Consider the following 25,012-nt stretch of genomic DNA (forward strand, 5'->3'; position numbering starts at 1 on the left):
TAACTCACCCCTATTCAGCAGATTATTACATTTCTTAAAATAATAGATGTTTGCTATTAAAATGACAAAACATTCACACTACAATGGAAACACAATTTTATATTTAGCTTGCATTTTTGTGAATTTTGTGAATTTTTCCTATACTTTTATTTATTTATTTATTAATACTTTTAGGTTCCCAGGCTAGGCATCAAATCAGAGCTGTAGCCCCTGGCCTACAACACAGCAACAGCAATGCCAGATCTGAGCCACGCCTGTGACCTATAGCACAGCTCATGGCAATGCCAGATCCTTAACCCAATGAGCGAGGCCAGGCATGGAACCTGCGTCCTTAAGGATACTGGTCAGATTCATTTCCACTGAGCCACGACAGGAACTCCTATTTTTTTATACTTTTAAAAACACATAATGCAACACTGATTTTCTCAATGGCTGCAATCATTTGCCTCCTTGTATCCATGCCCTTTGCTCTGATTACAGACTGGCCTTGTAACTTGGTTTGGGCAACAGGGCACAATAGAGAGATATCTGGCAGTTCTGAGCCAAAGTCTTCGGAAGCATTGTGCACATCTATCTCGGACATCTGAACCTCCATGTGAGTAAACCTGGGCCAGATTGCTAGAGAATAAGAGACATTAGGTGGAGGAAAGCCCAGTTGTCTCCGCCAAGGTCATGCTAGACCAGCTTAAAGCTTTCCAAAGCCCAGTGCTTTCCAAATACATAGCAGGTCCCAGCAATGTCAACAGAGATTTTTACCCTACATGCAGATGATCTCAGATAGAACAATAACTTCAGAGACAAGAACCACCCAGTTAACTGGTTGACTTGTGAGCAATAGTAAATGCTTATTGTTTTAAGCCACTGAGTTTTGGGATATTTTGTTACTCAGCAATGGATAACTGACAAACACATATTCACCTATAACTTTTTTCCCATATTATCAATAATTTGCTTTTTGAAAATTTGACAATATATGACAAGCATTTATAAAAGTCAATACATTAAGAACTACCTCAGTTTTTGATGTCTATATAGTATTAAAGTGTTGATAGCTTATAATTTTAAAATGTTTTGTCAAATTAATGCGTACATAAGGCAACCGATCCAGTAGTTTAGAAAAGTGTATAATAACCATATTCTCCAGTATATTGCTTCTCATTTTCAATCCCTTATCATACAAATCACTCTCCTAAATTATTTGTTTTTATTTTCTGGCGATAGTCTTCGGAATTCTCAATAACAATGTTTAGTTTTATCCCTCTATTTTCCTAAATATCAAATACAAACAGTGCCATTGATTACTTCATATAAAAAAAAATGAGATACAGTTTCGTTTACATTGCCTCATTTATAGCCTGTGCTATGTAATATTTGATATCACAATTTTTAATTCTTTTTTGATTATTTTTAAATATCAAACAAAATATTTAACCCCCCTTTCTTCTTCCACCAGTGTTGCTCAGTAGTTTAATTCTATTATGTGAGTTAATGATATTTGCCTTTATACAATGTCCCCCATCTTTTCTCACCTCCAATTATACCATCATTTTAATCTATATTTTTATTTTACATCCTCAAATTATTGTTTCATTCAATGCCATATCCAAAACCAAGTCTTCTGTGCTTTGTCCATATAATAACTAAATGTTAAGGAACCATTGAAAAACATATTATTTTTGGCTATGTACTTATGCAATCTACCTTTCAAAGTGATGTGTTGGGACTGTATTTCCTTTTCTTTTGGCCCAAACTCCCATATAATTTTATCTCGATGAATATTTCTAGTCTCAAGGTCTACTAACTCACACTTACCTGGTCTCATGTACTTGGCCTTCACTCTTATAATTCTATCTAATGCTAAGCCATCACATTTTCATTCTATTCATTCACTCTCACCTACTCAAGGACATTGTTTAACAGTAGTCCTATTGCTCTCTTACATCATTAATTTTCCCACTTAACCGTATCATTACTGTAACTATAAAAACATATTATAATACCCATATTTAAAAGAAAACTTCTCTTGATCCCACTTCCCTACTTCTCAAAAGCGCTGTCTATTCTCACTGTCTCCAAGTGTTCTTTCCTTTATCTTGAACCAGCTTGTCACTCTTTAGTCCCTACCTCTCCACGAAAACAACTCTAATCAATGTAACCAGTGACTTCTACATTGTCAAATTAAATGTTTCATCCTCAGTAATTTTGTCCAATAGAAACATTTCATAGTGATATTTGAAGATCTTCCTGAAATCCTTCATTTGCCTTCCAAATTACAACCCTACCTTGGTTCTCTTGTTACTTTACGGGCTGCTTCTTCCAGTAACTCTTGCCAGTTAATTCACATCTTTCTTCTCTGCTTTATTTTTCTTCACGTACTTAGCAGCCTGATCCAGTATCTTGGTTTTCAACACTATATATAGGAAAGCAACTCAAAACTTTAACATCTAGCCTATGCCTGTTTCCTGAATACCATATACATACAGCTGGGATCTATTTGAATGCCTAGTGTATACCTCAGTCGTAACATATCAACCCCCATCTCCCATCTACCACCTCTGAGAGTGTGTTCCGTTGTATTCTTCCAGTTGTTCAAGCCAACTTCATTCTTGCTGTTTTTCAGAGGAGAACATTTAATTCTTTTGTCTCTCAAAACTTTATCCAGTCTGTTGGCCTTGCCTTCAAACATGAAGTTTGTTCATAACCCTCACTTCTATTCTAAGTTATTCTTACTAGCTTACTTTCCAAACAAACAGGAAAAACAAATTGTGAAGTTCAAGAATATATCCTGTGAGGTTTTCTTTGTGATTCTGTTGGGTTTATATACTAATTTGTGTGGAAAATTGAAATCTTTTCATTTATTTGTCTTTTCAGTGATGGTAGTTGGTATATCCCTTATTCTATTTTAATCTACTTTTATATCACTCAGTATTTTAAAAAGTATTTTTCCACATATACTTTGCAACTATTTGTTGAGAATTTCTTTAAGTATCTTATATTTGTTGCTTTTGCAAAGAGAAGCATTAAAAAGCAAAAAAAAAAAACCCAAAATTTCCTAATTGATTGTCTTTTGAATATAAGAATGTTATGAAATGTTGTATATTGATCTGAATTCTTGCAAATGTGGGGGCTATATTATTATTTATAAGAAATTTTCAATGAATAAAATCACATTTTCTAGGAATAGTGATGGTTTTGTTTCTTAGGTCTCCAGTATTTTTATTTTCACCAGCCAAACCCCACCCAAAAAATAAAAAATAAACAAAACTCACAATTTTCTCTTTAAATTCTGATTTTGAGGAATGCTATCATAAATTTTTATTCTTAAACTATAACTGCATTCCCAGAGTATATATAGCTGGTTAAAAAATATTAGTAATGTTTCATATATGGTTAGAATTGCTTTGCCAATACGTTATTTAGAATGTTACCACAATGTTCCTGAGAAATCAGCCTTTTTTTTCCTAACTTTGCCTCTACTTCTCTAGTTTTGTATCAGTTTTGTACTAGCCCTAGAAAAAAATTTAAGGAATTTACTTCTCTTATTATTTGGAAATAATATGTAAAATTGAGCTCATTAATTTCATTAAAGTTTTGCAAGACATTTTTTTACAATTATCTGGGTCTGTTCATTTTTGATAGTAGATATGACAGAAAAATTAACTTAATGTTTCTTGATCTATTTGGATTTTTATTTCTTTATGTATTAATTCTGTTAATTTACTTTTTTTAGAATTCCAACTATGTTATGTATGTTCTTCTCAGAGTTTTCCTATATTTATGTTTATGTTTACTATATTTATATTTATTGTACCCTTTTATCTCTAGTATCATCTTTGTGCTAATTCTATTTTTTCAAACTCAGTGTTGCTGAGTGTCTGCTATTTGACCAATCCTTTTTCAAAAGTTCAGGTTGTTTTGTTTTGTTTTGTTTTGAGTGATCTGCTAAATTTTTTGTTTCTTTATCATCTCATTCATTTTTGCTTTTTAATCTTTATCATTTGCTTTCTTCTATTTTACTGTGGCTTACTATCTTTTGGATTTCTCAAGTTGAATGCTTAGTTTATAGGTTTTCCTTTCTTGTTTTTATATGTGTATGTATATAAGTTATGTTTATATATGTATACACTACCTGTGTGCGTGCCTTAATTTCCAACTGCGTGGAAATATGTGATAGTCTTCATGTTATGGGATTTATGATATTATCATGCAGTAGTTAAAGAATGAGGTGTCTATATGTATTTTGGGGTTTTGTGGTATGTCTCACATTTCCACATGAGCAAGGGAAGTCCAGAAATGTAAATATCATGATCTTTGTAGTGTTAGCCCTTACAATTCAAACTTCAGTTAACCCTTATAATTTATTTATTTATTTATTCATTTTGTCTTTTTAGGGCTGCACCCGAGGCATATGGAGGTTCCCAGGCCAGGGGTTGAATCGGAGCTGCAGCTGCAGGCCTACACCACAGCCACAACACCAGACCTGAGCCACGTCTGCAACCCATATCACAGCTCACAGAAATGCAGGATCCTCAACCACTAAGCAAGGCAAGGGACCGAAACTGTGTCCTCATGAATACCAGTCAGATTTATTTCCACTGAGCCACGACGGAAACCCCAACCCTTACAATTTAAAACGTATACAATTTCATTCTCTCCTTGCCTTGGGGAGGCAATGCAGTACAGTGGTTAACATCTCAGATTGCAGAGCAAGTCAGACTGCATTCAAATGCCGGTGCAACCACGTACTAACTGTGTGACTTTGGGCACATCACTTAGGCTCTATTTTCTTTAGTTTCATTATCTGTAAGATGGGGATATTGATAGTGATTACGTTGCAGGGCTGTTGTGAAGGTTAAAGTAGCTACTTATTTATTCAAAGTCCCTTAGAGTAATAAAAATTCTTGAAATAATCCTGACACACAGTAATGAATATTAACTATTATGGTTATATTTGACACATAGAGAATCATTTTATGTTTAATGCAGTTTAGCACGTACTAAAATATTTATTCAGCATTCTGTGTATGTAGCAGAAGTGGTACATTTCATTACTTAGTAACTCAGAAGGCCATGTTGCCAAAATTCCTCTAGAAATTTCACCTTTCCAGAAATTTTAACATCCTGTCTCCCACTGTTGACACTGCCATTTTGGCTATTCTTTATTAATAATACTTTTCTTTCTATACAGATACACTGAGGTTACACCATCTTGAATCAGAAGCCCAATTTATTTTGGACAATGACCCAGTGTTTGCTAAGTAAAAAATTCTCCTGAAGCTTGGAAATATGCATAAATTGGAAAGAAAATAAGCAACAAGAAAGTGAATTATCTTATAGGTAGGAAGAAAGATAGATACATAGTATAATTTGCTAAAAGCATAATAACTTAGTGAAGAAAAAAAAGAGCTCCAGCTATGATGTTGGCTAAATAATAAATTAGAAAACTTCTTTTGGACAATTCTAGACCCCAGGTTAGATGAGTGCACAAGGAGGAGCTGATCGGTTTATAATTCTTGTCTCTAGATGGGTACCATCTCCTTCTTGTTGCTGAGAGCAAGCCACGGCCAGTTCCCTTCACTCAGTAAAGTGCAGATATTATGTCATAATCAGAAAAATCCAGCTCACTTCTTCCACTTCATTTCCATCATCCATCATTTTAATTGAAATTCTCTTCTCTATTAGAAGACCCAAAAAAAAAAAAACCATTGTTTTTCATTTACACTGAAAGACAAAATGTTAAACATATGTGCTGTGCTGGTAATGGTGCTTCTTGAAGTTGGTAAAGGGCTAGACTGTCTGTGATTTTCTGAGGAAGAGAAAAAAAAAGACAGAAGGTCAAGATAGTAATCCATGGATGCCTTTAATCCATCCTTTACTGTGATTCTTCTTTGATCCTCTTCCGTACAATTTTGCCATTTCCCTTGGCTTCTATCTGTGACCTCTGTAGTCTATTCACCAAAAAGTATTCAGCGTGATCTTTGCAAAAAATCTGTTAGATTATGTCATTTCTCTGTTTAAAAGTACTTGAAGAATTTCCTATCTCACTCAGGATACTTACCATGTGATCACCAACGCCCCTGTGATCAAGCTTCTTATCATTTTTCTGAATCTGACTCTGTCGTTTATCTTACTCTCACTCTTCTCTAGCAGGCTGCCTTCTTGCAGTTCTTTATACTTCTTAAAAAATATTCCTGCCTCAGGGCATTTGTACTTCCTGTTCCCCCATGCTGGGATACATTTCCACACAGAACCACAAGGTTCACTCCCCTCCTCTATCCAGTCTTTGTTTTGATTTCAAATAATTTCATCACTTCCAAGCAGCCTTTCCTAAATAACCTATTTATAGCACTATGGCATCCATCTTCTTGTGTCTTTTTAGACTTTTTAAATTTTTCTTCTTAGGCCTTACCACTCTCTGACATATTTTTACTTTTTTGTGTATTTATAGTCTGTCTCCATTCACTAGAGTATGAGCTTTGAGTGCAAAGATCCATTTATTTTGTCCATTGGTATATTTCAAGCATCTAGAACAGAACCTGGACACAGTAAGTGCTTGATAAATATTAGTCAAATAAATAATTTAATCCCCAAATGTGGTTCTACTGGACTAAGTAAGCACAAAAAGCTGTGTTGCTAAATTATCTACACATTTGTATAACCAGAGTATCAGAAACCAGGAGTGGGAGATGGAAGGCAAATATTTTAAACATTGAGATAAAGTTTATGTTTCTGAGAGAGACTAATAAGTTTATGATATAGTGTGACAAAAAGCTATTACGAGTGAGTAAAATAATTGTAGGATCTAAATTCAGCACACCCCTTCTAAAATATTTTGAGCAAAAATTTGTTTTAATTGTAACATAGGTGATTGACGAGGTTTCTGAGCAGTAGTTAAAAATCTTTGATCTGAATGTTCTATGATCTACACTGTGAAAATAGTCAGAGCACCAGAGTCTCTAGGATATATTTTATACTGTATGGTAATGGTAGCTCAATATCAGTAATGTGACACCTGCACTCCAAGGACAATAGTCCTGCTTTCTCCACGGTCACCTCCTCTGTTTTCTGTTTGTTTGTTTTTGTATCTGAAGCAATATTGGATAACTCATGGTGTGTGTGTGTGTGCATGCACATGTGCCTGTGTGTACGTGTGTGTGTAAGAGACGAATATAAGTAATAAAGTAAGCATGAGTACATTTCTATTTTAATAATTGTGACCCTATGTCCGTCACTGTTTATTACTTCCTATCCTCATTAAGCTTACCTTCTTGATTGATGGATTTATTAACTGATAATGGTAGAGATGGAAGGAGGATCCAGATGCATATAGAGTTAAAAATAGCAACTAATCACAAAACTGCATTGACCAGAACCATCTATTTGACTACCAAAGCAATGGGTTGTCATTGGTCACTGAACCTCAGCTCACTAATACTACTCTCCCACTTATTTTGCCTGAAAACAACAACTCTTGATACTTACTTTTCTCAATTGCCAGGAAAGAGGTAGAAATATCTTGTCATGGAGAGTCGTTCAATGGTGGGCATCTGGGCTTTAACGTTTGGTGTTTCAAATGATTGTTGTACCTGAAAACAAAAAGAGGCTCTAGATGATACATACTTCTTATGCACTCTCAAAATACATTTTGCACACTGAGCCAGAAAATTCTTGGAAGGAAGAGTATTCCTGGGATTGATGGAACAAAGACTTTGGATATTCTAACTCCCTGTCACTGCTACCCTACCACTTAGAAGTGATACCCAAGGTCAGGATATATTCTTCATCTCAAAATAAATACTTTGTGCCTAACTGAAGTCTTTTCAAGCTGCATTTTGTCTGCTTTCCATTTCTGATCTACTGATCTATAGATCTGATGATCAATTACCACCTGGTGTCTGTTCATGAGAATTGGATCTCAAAGATCCTCTGTCTTTAAACTCCAATGAAGATAACTCCTCAATTCAATAAGGCTCAAATCTCAGAATTCTGTCCTTAAGGCCTGAATGATGGACATCATTCACATACCTACCACCACACTGACCTCTGAAGTCTTTTTACATAGACTGATCAATGAGATTGTACTTACCCTAGGTCTACTATTTCTAATAATTTCTGAGGAATTCCCTTGAAAGGACAATATTTAAATCCTATTCATCCAATAGGACTTAACTTTCTAAGTTCCTATTCACAAATACTCTGATTCATGTTATGATACAATCTTCTCCAACTCACTGAAGGTATAGCCCTCTTTTCCCACAGGAGTGCTACTATTTTCCTTGGTTTTAGTTTAAAAACAACCACTCTTGCTCATGTTATTAATACCAATCCCTTTCTCCCTAATGAAAAAGGGAGACATCAATTCAGTAATTCATGCATATATTTATTCAATGAATATTAATTCCTATGTATCAGCATATTGTGGTATTGAGCAAATCTCTTCAAAAACTTTCATGAGCTTGCCTTCATCTGAGTAAATACAGGTAAAATATAAACAAATAAAATATCTCTTGACTGAGTGATAATAAGAGCTATGGTGGAAAGTAAATTAGGAAGGAAGGGAGAAATAAGGAAGGTCCTGAGTTGAGGAATGAGTATCAAATCTTCCCCCTGGGCTACTCCATTCAAATAATTATTTATCTTCTATTCTCTTTCATGTGTCCTAGGAGTTTCTCTTCATAGATCATATCACAACCTGTATGATACATTTGTTGTTGTTGTTGTTGGACTACTTATTCAGTATCCATCTCTCTCACAAGAATGTAAATCCTAGGTAGCTTTAAGTCATGTATATCTCATTTATTCCTACATAATAAGAATATATCCCTTTACAAAGTATACCTCCCAATATATATTTATTTAATAAATGAAGCAATGAAAATTAATGTAAAATATTTATATTCTTTGAAGTTTAAGATCTTATAACCTAAAACATGCAGGCTCATATGTTATAATATTTTGTACTATTTTGATCTTCTGCTGGCCATTGACATAGTCTTTTTCCTTTTTTTTTGTTTAATTTTTATGGCCACAACTATGGCATATGGAAGTTCTCAGACCAGGGACTGAATCCAACCTGCAGCTGTGACCTACACGAAAGTTGCAGCAATGCTAAATCCTTCTAACCCACTGCACTGGGATGGGGATTGAATCTGTACCTCCCCAGTGGACATGGTCTTTCTCTAAATCAGATTTTAAACCTCTGGATTATAGAAATTGGGTACCACTCTACTTTTGTTTGCCTGACAAAGGCTGAGGCCTATCGTTGTCACTTAAAAGGCAAAAAATAGTAAAGCCTTACTAAACAAATAAATGATTAGAAAAGGAAAGAGAAGCTTACCTTCCTAAATACTTCCTCTAGGTGACAGCGCCAAGCATATTTTTGGAAGCAAGTGATGAGTTGTGTGATGAAGAGAGAACCCTTTGTGACATCTCTCCAGGACACATTATCTATGATGATAAAAGAGTGGTAAGCTTTGGGCTGCAGCCTTCACCATGTTTAAAAAACAATTGCTTTTGTTTTGTTTTTTAAACATAGTTTGGGAACTAACTTGGCATGTTTAGGGGAGGAATTTATAACCTTTCATTAACTCATTTTCTATAAAGGAGTTGAACTAAAGAAGCAGCTCATCAAAACTGCAGGTCTTTGCCTTGGAAGTGCATTGTTTGAGGGGGAATTGCCTTTCTACAATGTGACTTGTGTTTTTTTCACTTGGCTTTGAAAGGAGGCTTGAGAATTAACTCTAATCTCACTTTACGGAGGAGGAAGGAACAGAAGCTCAGAAGGATTAAAGAATTTCTCCTTGGAGTTCCCGTCGTGGCGCAGTGGTTAACGAATCCGACTAGGAACCATGAGGTTGCGGGTTCAGTCCCTGCCCTTGCTCAGTGGGTTAAGGATCCGGCGTTGCCGTGAGCTGTGGTGTACGTTGCAGACGCAGCTCGGATCCCGCGTTGCTGTGGCTCTGGCGTAGGCTGGTGGCTACAGCTCCGATTCGACCCCTAGCCTGGGAACCTCCATATGCCGCGGGAGCGGCCCAAGAAATAGCAACAACAACAACAATAACAACAACAACAACAACAACAAAAAAAAGAATTTCTCCATATTCACACAGGTGGTTGTTTACAGATTATATACCGTGCTGTCTCTCACCAATATAGTAAACAAGATACATGAGCACGGAAACTTTTGGACGGGTGGGATGTGTTTTTGGCATAGAGAGCAGTAATAGTTTCACAGGTATATACTTGTCTCCAAACTTATTAAACTATACACATTATGTACAGCTTTTTGTATGTTAATTATACCCCCTTGGAGTGGTAAAAGTACTAAGAAAAATTTACAAATTGGAAACACTTGGACATAAGGCTTCTTAAGACGGTTACCTAGACGTCAAGGACTAAACACTGTTCTCCTACTATTAGGTCTAATAATCACCATCCTACTAGTTCTTCTTTTCAAAGGGCATCCACCTTCTTTCTGGGGCTTTCTGTGGCACCACTCTTAATAGCATTAGATAGGAATATGGACAAAATGATTTGGAGCTGATAATTTTGAGAAAGGGCAGTCAGTCCCTAGATCTATAAAATCTCTATTCAAAATCTCTACTAAAAGGGGGAAGTTCCCTTTGTGGCTCAGCAGTTAAGGAACCAGACTTGGATCCATGAGGATGCAGGTTCGATCCCTGGCCTCGCTCAGTGGGTTAAGGATCCGGGGTTGTAGTGAGCTGTGGTGTAGGTCACAGATGTGGCTCGGATCCTTCATTGCTGTGGCTGTGGTGTCAGCTGGCGACTACAGCTCCGGATTGGACCCCTAGCCTGGGAACCACCATATGCCACAGGTGCAGCCCTAAAAAGACAAAAAACATTTTTTTAATGGCTTTAATAGAAAACCAAATCAATCATTTGTTTTTAGTTGATATAATGGTGAAGGGATTTTCTTGTATTTGGTTATTTTGTTTACTATAACTTTGGCTGTAAAGTGCAACATATAATAAAATCAGTTCTTAAAAGTGAAAAAAAATAAAATGTACTGAAAAAATTCAAAATTTGTATATCAAATCATTGCTGCACAGAGCCTATCTTGATGTTCTATAATTATGCCCGGGTAGCCTCAAGTCCACAAATCCTTGTCTGCAACTGAAAGACACATACGTGGTGTTGAAGAGCAAAAAGCGATGAAGTCCTTCTCCACGTGGGTCTTGTAAACGGCATCCTCCTCCAGGTCCTCAGGTGACTCTGAAGAGCTGTCTGCCAAGGTTGCTGGAGAGTCACTGACCCACACTTCTCCACGATTTGCTGTAAAGACATCAACGTTCGACATACCCTGTGTCTCCCTCAGGATGACTATTGCAATTGCCCACTTCATCTTTTACCATGTTTATTCTAACCAGTCTCACACACACATGCACAAACACACACACACACATGCGAGTGCATCTTCGCCCAACCCACCAGACTTTGCCTCTCTTTAGTGTTGTTGAGCAATGTGCCAATTAATAGTGGCAGCACCCAGTCAGTAAAGCGTGACAGTGTGGTAAAACTGGAAAAACCCATTTGCCGAGAATTACTGAGAAGCTAAAGCCTTATCTGAACAATTTCAGAGCATAGTTATCATTTTATACCTAAATGATTTCTGCTTGTCTTCTCTAAAAACTGCTCCAAAAAGCTAAAAAGACAATTTAGAGTCAGAAAAGGAAGGAAGAAAGGAAGGAAGGAAGGAAGGAAGGAAGGAAGGAAGGAAAAGGAGAGGAGAGGGGGGAGGGGAGGGGAGGGGAAGAGAAGGGAAGGGAAGGGAAGGGAAGGGAAAGGAAGGGAATGGAAGGGAAGGGAAGGGAAGGGAAGGAAACTAAAGGAAACGAAAGGAAAGGAAGGAAAAGAAATATTTGCTACCGCCATCCCAGGTTCCATCATCTCCCTACTCATTTCCCTTTCAATAATGTATGAGGGAAAAAAAGGCACTGCTATTACATAAGGACCCGACTTTCAAATGAAATTCTTTTCAAGCCAGAGAATGTCAAAATATCCGTAAAACATTTTCAAGTAAAGCTGTCATTAAAATGACTTCATTCCAAGCTTGGCATATTTTTGTCTAACTTTGTTTGAGGATTCTGGTGATCTCCTTCTCCATGTACCTTGGATTAAACTGAACAACATTTTCTCAGCTGACAAGACATAGTCTCATGAAACCAGCCCCCTCGATGGAATTTCCTAATAATTCAGTTTAGTTTATTTGCACTAGATGGGGTTTAAGCGTGTTTCCCCTAGAAACAAAACATATATTACAATTCTCTGCCGACAGCTTTATGACATTCGTTTGGATTTCTCATCTCAGGACTCACCACCTCTGCAGGCCTGGACAATGATGACCTTAGGTTTGTCCTTCAGACCGAGGCAGTTGCGGTTGTTGAATATCTTGAAGATGGTGTCATAATGTAGCACATCTGGTTTTTTATCACTATGCATAGTCCCACAGATCCCATCCAGGATGCCATGAGACATGAACACTAAGAATGTGCTGTCTGAAGACTTGTGCTCTTGGCGGGCAGCAAACCCCCACAGCACCGATTCCATCTCCTAAAAGAGATCACACAGTCTTATTGTAAAAGAACAAGTATTGAAATTAATCTGGCCTGTCATTTATTGTGTATAGGAAACATCTGTAAAGTTCTTCGCATAGTGGTTACTCTATGATAGTTTTATTTTTCTTTCTGTAATCAAGGGGTAGATTCAACATTTTCTTTCTGCTGAGGTTATATTACCTGTCTTCTTGATACATTTTGCACATTTTGATACATTATTGTCACTTATATACTTTCTCGTCCATCTCTGTCTTTTCTCTCATTACTCATTTCTTTGAATAAAAATGTATTATAACACTTCCCTTCTAAAACTCTTCCCACTGTACTTGGAATAATATCAAACTTCTGACATACACATCTCCCTCCTGCATTCTTCCTCCTCCTCTAGGTTCTAGTCACACTGGTCTTTCTATACGTTTCATGTGCCAAGTTCACGGTCAGTTCAGACTTTTCACTTGTAATTATCTCTGCTCGGAATGGATTTCATTCACATCTTTCCAGAGCTATTTTGTCTCTAACAGTCATGTGACAGCTCCTATATTATCTCCTCAAAAATGTTCTCCTTGGCCACCCCATAAAGCATTATTACTCCCTGTTCAACAAGGTCCCTTCTCCTTTTCATTTACTTTTCACTTTCTTTTTATTCTTAGAGACACATAGACACACCAAACCTGAAATTTTCTGTTTTGCTTATAGTTTGATCACCTCTCACCAAGCCAACCTAGATCAGTCTGAGCTGGGAACCTCCCGTCTCATTTACAGACCCATCTCCAATCCAGGAATAACCCCTAAGACAAAGTCAGGATTCAATTTAATATGAGTACATGCCTCTCAACACCCATTATTCTAGAATTTTCTTAGGAATATTGGGACTGAATCTCAATCATCCCACTTTAGAACTAAGAATTGTGTGAATACACATGCCAATCAGTTTTTGTCCAGTTTTATGGAATTGAGGACATTTGGAGGCCTAAAGAGGCATATATTTCACCTATCTCATTACTTTTATACCCCTGATTCACAAACTCAGACACACACACATGCACACACACACACACACACACACACATAAATGAGGCCTATGGTTGTTAATACCTTAACATTATAAAGCTCAGGAGTTCCCATCATGGCGCAGTGGAAATACATCTGACTAGGAACCATGAGGTTGCAGGTTCGATCCCTGGACTCACTCAGTGGGTTAAGGATCCAGAATTGCTGTGAGCTGTGATGTAGGTCACAGACATGGCTCAGATCTGGCGTTGCTGTGGCTGTGGCGTAGGCTGGCAGCTATAGCTCCGATTAGAACCCTAGCCTGGGAACCTCCGTATGCCATGGGTGCAGCCCTAAAAAGACAAAAAGACAAAAAAAATTTATAAAGCTCACTTGTTAGTAGAAGATAGGTGATTATGTATGTGTTCAGAGTGGGTGAGAGACTCTTACCTCGGCCGTGAGTTTCTCTTCCACAACTACACTGTAGCCAAGGCCCTCAAGCAGCCCCTTCATTCCCTTAATGTCGAGGTCAGCCCCATTCCTGAGAGGAAGATGATCAAACTTTGTATTGCATATGATGAGAGCCAGACGAGTGCGGTCATTTTTATTTTTTATTGGATAGATCTGCAGGAAATGGATATGCAGGGAGTTTGATTTACCTAAATCTCTCTTAAATCCTATACACCAAGCACTGATGCTTTTAAGTGCCCGCAGATTTGTCCTCTCTTCTATCTTGTACCAGAAGATACCAGTTTCCCCTCTCTTAGTAATTGAGTTGACAACAGAAGGAAGGGCAAGTTGGAAGCGAATTATTTTTCAAGAGCCCAGAAAGCATCCAGATCATGGTAATGGTTACCAAGAATCTTGAGGAGACGAGAATAATTCCCACCCTCTCCTTCTCCTCTTTTTTCTCCACTTAGTCAAATCTTTCTTAACATTCAAGGTTCAGATGGAATTTTGCAAAAGCCAGGAGACATCTGCAATTGGCTCAGCAAAAAAATAAATATACCAAAGATGCTTTGTCTTGGGTAATATTGTCTTGGTACTCTCTTTAACACATCAACTTATAATGCTTTGCAGGCATATATATAGAATACAAACAATTACTACTCAGCCATGTTACCCTATATTGTGATTCTATGACTACAGCTAACATTCTAATAAATCCCAAATATATATGACAACAAACGACAAAAAAAGTGACTTTGCAACTTTATCATCACAGAGTTGAAAGCAAATTGGAATCTGTGTGAGGCCATGTGATTTCCTCCTGCTCAAAGCATCTGTGAAAAAGATTACCGCTGTCTCTAACTAGTGCTAACTAGTCTAAAGCACCCTGCCACTAACTAGTGCTTTAAGAAATTATGTAATTAGTGCAAGCAATTATTTCTCTCTCCATTTCATGTACAGAGCACAGCACCTCTCCAGTCCTTTCTTTACACAGTTTCAGGAATTCTTCATGAGGGCAAAGCTTGAGGGTATCAGTAGATTCTTCTGACTCATCTGGTCCAGCCATGATTTTCTCGGGAGCTGCAGGATACATCACATAATATAAGTTGTGATATCTGCTTCTGTAACCCATTTACCCCCTAAACAAAACTGACAGAGAAGGGAAATTCTGGGGAAAAGGATTTTTAGCATGTAAGGGCTACAGTTATTTCTAACCTGAAGTATAAGGAGATAGATGAGTGAGAAAGAAGGGAGAAATCCTTGGTAGTGAAAGCAGATCCACAAAAAAAAAAAAAAAAAAAAGGGAACAGTAGATTCTGATTATTATGAAGAAAACACCTTGATGACTTGAGGTCAAATTTAGCCTTTCCTTACTTAGAAAAAATAATTTGATTTTTCCAATAGTTTTCCTCTAAGGTATCACTCATCTGGGTGGACTTTCTGTTGTTTCTGAGCAGGCATATATTGAATAAATAATTATCAGAGTGCTATTCATTAGAAACATAATTGGGTCACATGTATAATTTTAAATTTTCTAATGTCCGCATTAAATAAAAATAGAATCAATTAATATAATAGTACATTTTTTAACATAATTTATCATTTTAAATTGTGTGAATAGCTATAATTCATGCACTTAAAAGCCATGTGTGCCCAGTAGCTATCATATTGAGTAGTGTAGCATCCCAAGTCCACTCCTAATTCACACAACACACAGCGACACATACACACCCAAATACTTAATAGAATTTTGAATCCTGTACCATTCAAATATTACTTTTTCAGCAATCTCAGCATGAATTCTTAATCTTTTCAGAGGAGATAGACTTCAGTGGTTCCTCACCAAGTCGTGAAGTCAGCTATTTAAAGGAAAAATGCTATCTATTAACCATAGTATTGTGTCCAGTGTTGAAGAGACCATATTTTTGTTGGAGAGTCTGCATAACTCTGGGCATCTTTGCCTCCAAAGCACTAAACAACCAACACTAAGTTTTCAACCCATGTTTTAAAATGTGAGGAAATAATTTCTCTCTGTTGGGAAAGTTTATTTCTGACTCATCCTCCCTTGAGAAATGGGATTTCCTTTTTTTTTTTTTTTGCTTTTTAGGGCCTCACTTTCTCAGGCTAGGGGGTCGAAGTGGAGCTGCAGCTGCCATCTACACCACAGCAACAGCAACTCAGGATCTGAGCCACATCTGTGACCTACACCACAGCTCACAGCAACACTGCATCCTTAACCCACTAAGCAAGGCCAGGGATCAAACACACATCCTCATGGGTACTAGTTGGGTTCGTAATATGCTGAACCACAATGGAAACTCCAAGAAATGCAATATTTTCTGAAACTGTTTGGCCTCATTTGACTGAGCTTGTGCAAGAGACTGGGAAAAATCCAGAACCCTCCCTTGGAGAGGGAAGGGAGAGATGCTTCATAAGCAAAAATCAGAACAGTTTATCAAGACCTGATAGAACAACTTTTTCATCATGAAAGGAATAAGCCTTTATGTTCAATTATATGAACCAACCAAGACATTCTCTGATTTTATTTTATTTAAATTAGAAATGCAATGTTATCATCCATAAATTTTTTCAGTGCTTAAATTTTATGACTTTTTCTATTTCACTCAATAGTTTTTAAAAAATATTTTTGGATAAGTGTCTTTCTAAAAAGTATGCTGAAAATCTAAGCTCTGGAGATGCAGTAAATTGTACATCTTTAAGAGGACCAAACTGTCTGAATATTTATTTTTGAAGAATAAACAATGACACATACTCTCCCTTCCTACTCTAGGAGATTTTGCCAATGGGAAGATGTCTAGGGTCTTGGGACTGTCCCAGGTCAGAGGGTATATTCTGTCATCAAAAGTCTCCTGTTTCCAGGTCATCTATGGGTTTAATGACATTATGTGTCTATATATAGAGTATTTACAGATAAAACAGAAATTAGACAGAATTTCTACCATATCTAGTAGTTAAATTAGCATGAAAATGAATCATTTGTGTTAAAACATAATACATATTATAGTGCAGTCTGCTGTCTAAAAGGAGTTCCCATGAGCATGTGCCACAGCAAAAAGAAATGAGAATTCGTTTAAATTAAAACTTTTAATATCTGAATTTTATCTGTTACCTAATGAAATGCCCAGGAAACTCCTTAAACTGAATCAGAAATAAAGCTATTTATACTAGATTATAAAAGGCCACCTCCCTTGGACAGTAAGAATTTGAGTAATAATTTCTCTGACTAAATAACAGTGTTTGGCATATCATATGTACGTATACTGCTAAAAAATAAACAAACAGGGAGTTCCCCATTGTGGCACAGAAGAAACAAATCTGACAAGGAACCATGAGGTTGCAGGTTCAATACCTGGCCTCGCTCAGTGGGTTAAGGATCCCACATTGCTGTGGCTGTGGCGTAGGCCAGCAGCTGTAGCTCAGATTTGACCCCTAGCCTGGGAACTTTCAGTATGTCATGGCTGTGGCCCAAAAAGGCAAAAATATAAAAAACAATAAACAAACAAATAGCTTGGATTCTTCTTAACCCCCACCCCACTTCTGCAATACAACACTAGGAATCCTCAGAATTATTTCCATACCTGAAAGGAGTAGGCAGGGCTTTTACATAATGTAATAACTCAGCCCACCCAGCTTCATGGCCACTGTACTCCAGGCATCCTGGGATTCCTTCGGAGGTCCCAGGGACAGATAGAGCCCAGGGGGCTATTGGGTACTTCATGAAAAGGTCTATACCTGCCTTTTGCCTGCCACAGACTCTGCTGATGGGATATGTTATTTCAGTTTAAAGTTCAGTATGATTCCTGGGATTGCTAAAATCATTTTAAAGTTACCATTATTTTAATTATGATTCTCATTTGCTAAATTATCTGATTTTGTTTTTATTTTATTTTTATACTTGTTTTTATTTTATTTTTATACTTGGTGTTCATTATGGTTTATCACAGGATATTGAATATAGTTCACACAGTAGGACCTTGTTGTTTATCCATTCTGTATATAATAGTTTGCATCTACTAATCCTAAACCCCCAATCCATCCTTCCCCCACCCCCTATGCCCCTTGCACAAGGATTGACTGAAATAACCTTGCACAAGGATTGACTGAAATATTAATGAGAGCAGAGCCTAGCTCACCATCTTTGACATCTATCACACCAGCATGTGTTTGCTGCTGGTGAGAGCATCCCTTCTCCCCAGAGAAGGGCTTATTGAAAAAGCTTATTTGCTATAGTGAGGTCTTTAACTTTATGCTGAATTTTGCTTATGATTATTGATCAACTCTAACATTCAGGGCTGGGATTTCAGATTAACCTCTATACCAAATGAGTTCATCACTCAAGGTGAACTTGGGCCTGAGGATATTTAGACTCTAGTAATATTTATAATTCAATCTAAGTGAAAAGTTTTGAAATATTTTAATATATTGGACATGTTATAGGTATTCTCCTGATCATATTTTGTAACAGTGAAATGAGTAAGCACTAGAAAGGTCTAAATATTAAATACTATAAACCTAATAATAATTATAACTAACATGTATTACATCCGTGTTCTTCATTTATCTAGTCATCCTATATTTATCATGTGCCTGCTATGTCTCTGGCATTCTACTCATAGCTATTATCCATTGGTGAAAAAAACAGATGTTCTCTGGATTAAGAAACTCAGTGGATTATAGTCCTGTCTAGTGAGATAGAAAGGGGGTAGAAGTAGAATAGATTGGAGTGTTGCATTTTATGTATCTTAGTTTTGTGAAGCCAGTGGAACATTCAGTTGAATATGCAGTTAGAGCTAAATGTCCCTGGAGATCAGAGGAGAGTTCTGGATGAGAGCGAAAATAGAATTGTTAACCTATTCCTGCACTATGTTCCTAGCCTTACAAAACCTGTGACAAGGTTACTAAAATTGCCCCCGTTTTACAGATGCTCATACTGATGCCTAAGTAGCTTAAGAAATTTGAATAAAGTTGCAGAGTCCATAGTGACAGAAACCTGTGTTTCTGCAATTAGTTATCTCTGTGAGGTATTGAAATGTAGCTAATTGGAAACTGGATCCCCTCCCACAAATGGCAAGGTGACCTCTAAAAGGACAATGATAGGTTTAGTGAAAATTGCACTTTAGTAATAGAAGGATGAGGGGACTATAGAGGACAGTAGAGTGGCCTTGGGACCAGACAGATTCTGAAAAATTTAAGATATCCCTTGTAATGGATTCCAGTCTTACCTTGTATGCTGGTGGAATTTTTGTCCATGTTAAGGAAGGTTTTAACAAAGACTTGACTTGCCTCATGGCGTTTCTGTAGCACAGAGTCCATCAAGATCCGGGCCTTGTCTTGAAGTTTGGCATCATAAATATTTTTCTTCTCCTCTTCTTCCAGTTTCAGAACATCTTTTTCCACCAAATCATCCAAAACTCCAGTAATGAGTTCTTTTCCCATAGATTCCAAAATCTTCAGTGGGTTTTTTTTTTGTTTGACTTCTGTCAGAAATACAAAGCTTCTTTGACTTGGTCTTATCTCAATAAAAATTCAGAATTGAAAATCATCTAATGACTGATTTTTCAATATGGTGGATTAATGTGACACCATTAATATGGCAGATTAATTTATTACCATCTGAGATAATTTTAATTTTTGTAGAGGAATAAAGAAGTCAAATCAATTATGAAGGTAGGATAGCTCATCAATTCTTAACTAAAGCTATAAAGATGGTATACAGTTCAACTAGACATAAAAATAGTCTTGGTACAAAAATGACATATTTTAAAAAAAGTGTCAAGACACTAAACAAGAACTTTGGCCCAGAAGCACCAGCCTCATTGTTCATGTTATCTTGCAGTATTCTTTCAATAAATGTTTATTGGGCAACCATTGTGAGAAAGAAACACAGACATTACAAAGTGTGAATAAAAAATTATCTAAGTACATTTAATAACGGCTACTATCTCTTATGCATTTATGATTAAAATATATATATAAAGCAATGTAAATATTATTATTATTATTTACAAGTCTTTGTACTAAATACTTTACAAATATTAACCTGCTGAGCCCTTGTAATAATTCTTTGAGAAATTTAATATTTTCCCTATTTTACAAATCATTTAAATAAAATGCCTAGATCATACAAAGTAGGATTTAAATTCTGTCTTATTCTATACAGTAATCATAGCACAGCTTCAGTAATAATAGTTGATATTCATTGAGTCCAATGGTCTCATTTCCTTCATATGTGTCTTCTCACTTAAAGTTCATAAAAACTCTATGTAACAGATATATTAATATTTCTAGTACATAGCAAAGGAAACATACACAGAGAAGTTAGTTAAGTATTTGACCCAAGTTGTGTGAAGAATATACAGTTTTTAGTAAGAGGGCAGGAAATTATCCAAATTCAGGGGTTCAGAATCCAGAGTCCTCATTCTTAAATCACCGATTTACTTGACATGATACGTAATGAGGAGTTACATAAGAGAATAAAGAGTGATTTAGGGACTCTGAAAGCTGGGGTAAATTTCTGCAGGTGAGGTCACAAAAGGCTCACATGAGGCATGGGGACATTCCAGAATGAGGGATCAAACCCGTGCCATAGCAGCAACACCACCAGATCCTTTCCTCTCCAGACTGCCAGGGAACTCCCCATCCTTTCTTTCTTAATCACTCTATGACTCTAATAAATCTACCCTTGTCCCTTTCTAGTTTATTCTTCATAATGAAGCAAAAATCAGTATTCTAAAACTCTAGATTTAACCATGAAATGTCTCGGCTTAATCTAATCTAGGCCTTCTCATTCAGCCTCATCCTCTGCTGCTACACCTGCCTTGCTCATTACATTTAAACACTTTGCCCTTCTTTAAGGCTCTAGAAACCCTTTACTTTGGAATCCCTATGTACAGTTTCCCACACCCAACAGACCTTTCTGTTCCCCAACTGCTCATTGTTTTTCTTCAGGTCTCAGATGACATGATACTTCCTTTAGAAAATTCTCCCGGATGCTTAAGACCAGACAGAGTGCCAGAGGTATTTATTCCCAGAGAAACACTTAGAGTTGTTAATTAGGTAACAATGGCAACCAGACCTGTTAGTTTAGGTTTATTGAATCCCTTTACTTGTTTTTGTCTATTGCTTCTTTTCAGTTTCTCATATCTATATCTCTTATCTAATGACGTCCTGGTTCCAATTCAATAACCTGGGTAAAGACGTGGGCAGTAGTATTTAATATACTACTCTAAAGCCAAATGCTGTATTAGTATCATGAAGAGGAATAAGAAAACAGTCACTAGCAAGGAGTATGAGTGGGGTGAATAAAGTAACTTTTTTTAAAATTTTTTTTTAATTTTTTTGTCTTTTTGCTATTTCTTTGGGCCGCTTCTGTCTGCGGCATATGGAGGTTCCCAGGCTAGGGGTCGAATCGGAGCTGTAGCCACCGGCCTACGCCACAGCCACAGCAACGTGGGATCCGAGCCACGTCTGCAACCTACACCACAGCTCACGGCAACGCCGGATCGTTAACCCACTGAGCAAGGGCAGGGACCGAACCCGCAACCTCATGGTTCCTAGTCGGATTCGTTAACCACTGCGCCACGACGGGAACTCCGAATAAAGTAATTTTTTAAATGAACTTGAAATCTTGCTTTAGAGGGATTAATGGAAAAGTGAATAAATATATTTTGAAAGGTAGGAAAACCTAACAAGTTTGGTCATTTTTTAAAAAGGCAATAGGGAGCCATTTTATGTTTTGGAGTAAGAAAATCACATTAGTAGACACCTAGAATGTAAAAACTGAAAGATAACTAACTGATCATCTTTCCTAACAAGGCTAATCTGCATACAAATCTAGGCTAGCTACGTAAGAATTATCTATAGATCTTTAAAAGATTATGAAATCCTGGAGTTCCCATCGTGGCTCAACAGAAATGAATCTGACTGGGAACCATGAGGTTGCGGGTTCAATCCCTGGCTTCATTAGTGGGTTAAGGATCCAGTGTTGCTGTGGCTGTGGCGTAGGCTAGCAGCTGTAGCTCCAATTGGACCCTTAGCTGGGGAACCTCCATATGCTGGAGGTGCAGCCCTGAAAAAAAAAGATCATAAAATCTTAAGTCTATTTATGTTTGAATAATTCAGGGTTAAGAAAAGGGAAATCTATTTTTTTTTAATGACTACAGAATATTAAGATTTGTTGTAAGATTTAGAAAGCACTGATCTAGTTGAACCTTTTCCTTTTCAAATGAGGAAAATGAAACCAAAAAAGGAATATAATATGCTTGAATACCAGCTGCAGAAATAGCTAAGGACTCCATCGCTTATGCTTTTCAGCTTCTGCATATGAGATATGTGACCAGAAAGCAATGTGAAGGGTGGGTTGGAGATTAAGTCCTGGAGAGAGGGAGGCCAGTTAAAAAAGTGTGATAGCAATCCAAGAAATATTGTTATGGAGCTGTTAGCACCAGGGCTAGAAATGGGGAGTCAGTGGAGTCACTTTATAAAGACCAAGAGAATAATTCAATACAGGAGATAGCAATGGGGGTGGGAATTCAGAAGCCGGCTTATGGGAACCACGTTTGTGGAATCAAAAGGGAGTCAAGAAGATTTCAGAGTGTATTTAGCAGTTTCAGAGTTTATTCAACATATAAATAACTTACTCTGTCTTTCAACTCTGTTTAACCCCACGCCTTACCTGGATTATGAGAAGCTATAGTAAAGGAATTAACTTCTTCCTGGCTCTGAGATATATGGAGACCATACTCTCCTTCATCTCTAAGCCAGTATCCCCCAGTTCAAGTTACACAGAGCTAATGAGGAGAACAATTTAGCTTGCATAGGATTGGCTCACTTTCATTTTGTTATTTCAGCCTGTCATAGAGCAATAAATAAAGTGTTTTTCTAAGACCCAAGTTCCTGACCCCTCGCTAGAAAAGGACCCCTACTCACCAGCCATAGGTAACAGCCTCAGTCCCTTCCTGCTGCCTTGAGGAGAGCACAGGCTTGAAAATGAAACTACTAATTTCCTTAGTTCGGGAGGCGGGGACTTCTAATCATAGATTGGGAAACTGCTGCTCAGAACTTCTGGGTTCCCTGCCGGGAAGTCCCCTGTAGTCAGCAAGTGGATTTCTTCCTCTAGGAAGAAAAAAATTGACATGAAAAAAAACATAGCCTAACCTACTTTGGATCGGTGGAGTGTTTTCTCCCTTCTTTACTTTTTCTTTCCTCATTGCCTCACACTTCCCTCTCTCTGTTCTTCTCCTTCTGATCTCTCAGTATTCCTCTGCTCATCTAAAAGTGATTTCATGACGGAGTTAAAACTAACACGTCCTCTTTCACTTCCGGATAAGGATTACCCAAATAACTTCCGTTTTGTTTTAACTGTGCTTGCTGATTGTGGTGGTAGCATCCCCTCTCCATCTCCGTATCCTCTTAAACTTCTATTGGAAATAAGGTTTAAACCCTTGTCTCCACTCCTTTCATGCTTTTCTTTAACTGCCTAAGCTTCCCTTACGTTTAATTTTCACGGAGAGTGACTATTTACCTTCCTTTTGGTTGTATTCTGGACTGACCATAGCAGCAGTCTCAGGCCATAGTAAAATGCTTTTGTGATACTACAAAAAGAGATATCCAGAAGAACAGTTAGTGAAAGGAAAAAAAATAAATAAATAAGACTGTTGACATGCTCAACTTTGAAGGTCTTCAAAGGGTCAGAAATTCACCTTCAATTTTACCGAGTTAGGATTAGAAAGGACTCGTATTTAGAAGTGAAAGAGTAGTTCTTTCAGCCCTCTCCAAGCTTAACTTTGTTAAGTGAACATTCACCCCAAACTCATTATCAGTGCACCACACAGGGACATCATCTTGCATACAATTCACCGTAGGATTTATTCATATGCTGTGTTGACTTAAAAAAAAAAAGTACAACCTGAAAGTCGACAGTTAAGTTTTATTTGGGGCAAAATTAGGACTTCAGCCCAGGAGACAGCATCTCAGGTACCCCTGAGAAACTGCTCTGGAAGCGAGAGAGGAGCTGAGGAGCAAGGATATATAGGAATTTTTGCAACAAAGGGCAGGGAGCTAGAACATAAGAGGCCTGGGCTCACCAAAATCACTCCTTTGATTTGCACCCCTGCTATCAGGGCCAGTTTTCACAGCCTGGGGGACTCACCAACTCTCACCTTTGGAGGTGACTGCATTCACAGATGACTGAGACATTCTTTGTTTTATCCTAACTATAGCCAGGGTGGCTCTGAAATACCACCCAAAGAGGAAAAGGGGGTTAACAGGATATGATCAAAGTGAGGGGAGGTGCATGCAGCCACGCATACATTTTACAAAAGGTTGTTGCTGGTCTCCTGAAGGTTACTACTAGTCACGAGGAGCAGACATCAATCACCATGAAAGATCTCAGTGTTTTTCTAGACATGAGGAGATGCAAGAATTGTGCACATATAATCTTAAGACCTATTCTTCCAGTTTTCCCAAAGCACAGAATGCTTCGCTCCTAATTTTTACCCTGAGCTCTGCTTAGGGGGTGCTGCGGGACGGCAGCTGCAGTAGTTTATGATTTAATCCATGTAGAGGCTGATGGCAAGTTCCAAACTTCAGTTCACAGCTGTCCTATACTGTCTGGTGAGTGTTACAAGTTTGTTGACTCTTTTCTTCTCAATCAGACTCAACTACTGGGTACCTGGAATTGAATCAAAATTGCTGTGTACTCCGGGAATGCCTTAAGGAAGGGATAGAATTATGTAAATTGCCGTCATGGCTTTGTCAGTGATAAACTCAGATTTTGTACAAGTTACTTATCACATTACTGTCTCTGAATCTCTCTTTGAGCTTCAAATACTTTGAAGTCAAGTACCTCCTGTATTTTGCATCTGTGTCCCTAAAGCAGAAAGTTGAGCAAATGGTTTCTGGAAACAAAGAATGGTGCTATTAGCCAGTTCAATTCTTATAAATACTCCAAATCCATTACTTGCTCCAAGTTCCAC

At 37.5% G+C, this 25,012-nt stretch overlaps 1 protein-coding gene across 5 annotated transcripts; it reads right to left on the bottom strand.

The window, feature by feature from the left end:
- Window positions 1–4,564: 4,564 nt before the first annotated feature.
- LOC125111243 (caspase-13-like) lies at window positions 4,565–23,304 on the bottom strand. 5 transcript variants are annotated; one of them, XM_047753136.1, is made up of 9 exons: window positions 22,965–23,303; window positions 19,259–19,510; window positions 14,986–15,095; window positions 14,016–14,189; window positions 12,336–12,570; window positions 11,149–11,292; window positions 9,338–9,447; window positions 7,483–7,586; window positions 4,565–5,806 (listed from the first exon to the last, which is right to left on the bottom strand). In XM_047753136.1, the coding sequence occupies exons 1-8, from the start codon at window positions 22,969–22,971 to the stop codon at window positions 7,488–7,490; spliced, it is 1,131 nt and encodes a 376-aa protein (XP_047609092.1). In that variant the 5' UTR covers window positions 22,972–23,303; the 3' UTR covers window positions 4,565–5,806; window positions 7,483–7,487. The 5 variants fall into 5 exon arrangements, 4 of the variants coding, with proteins under 4 accessions (XP_047609092.1, XP_047609090.1, XP_047609089.1 ...); XM_047753134.1 differs by having other exon boundaries at window positions 4,565–5,675; window positions 19,259–19,513; XM_047753133.1 differs by having other exon boundaries at window positions 19,259–19,513.
- Window positions 23,305–25,012: the final 1,708 nt, after the last annotated feature.

This window comes from Phacochoerus africanus, chromosome 11, assembly GCF_016906955.1.
Source record: "Phacochoerus africanus isolate WHEZ1 chromosome 11, ROS_Pafr_v1, whole genome shotgun sequence".
NCBI classification, from domain to species: domain Eukaryota; kingdom Metazoa; phylum Chordata; class Mammalia; order Artiodactyla; family Suidae; genus Phacochoerus; species Phacochoerus africanus.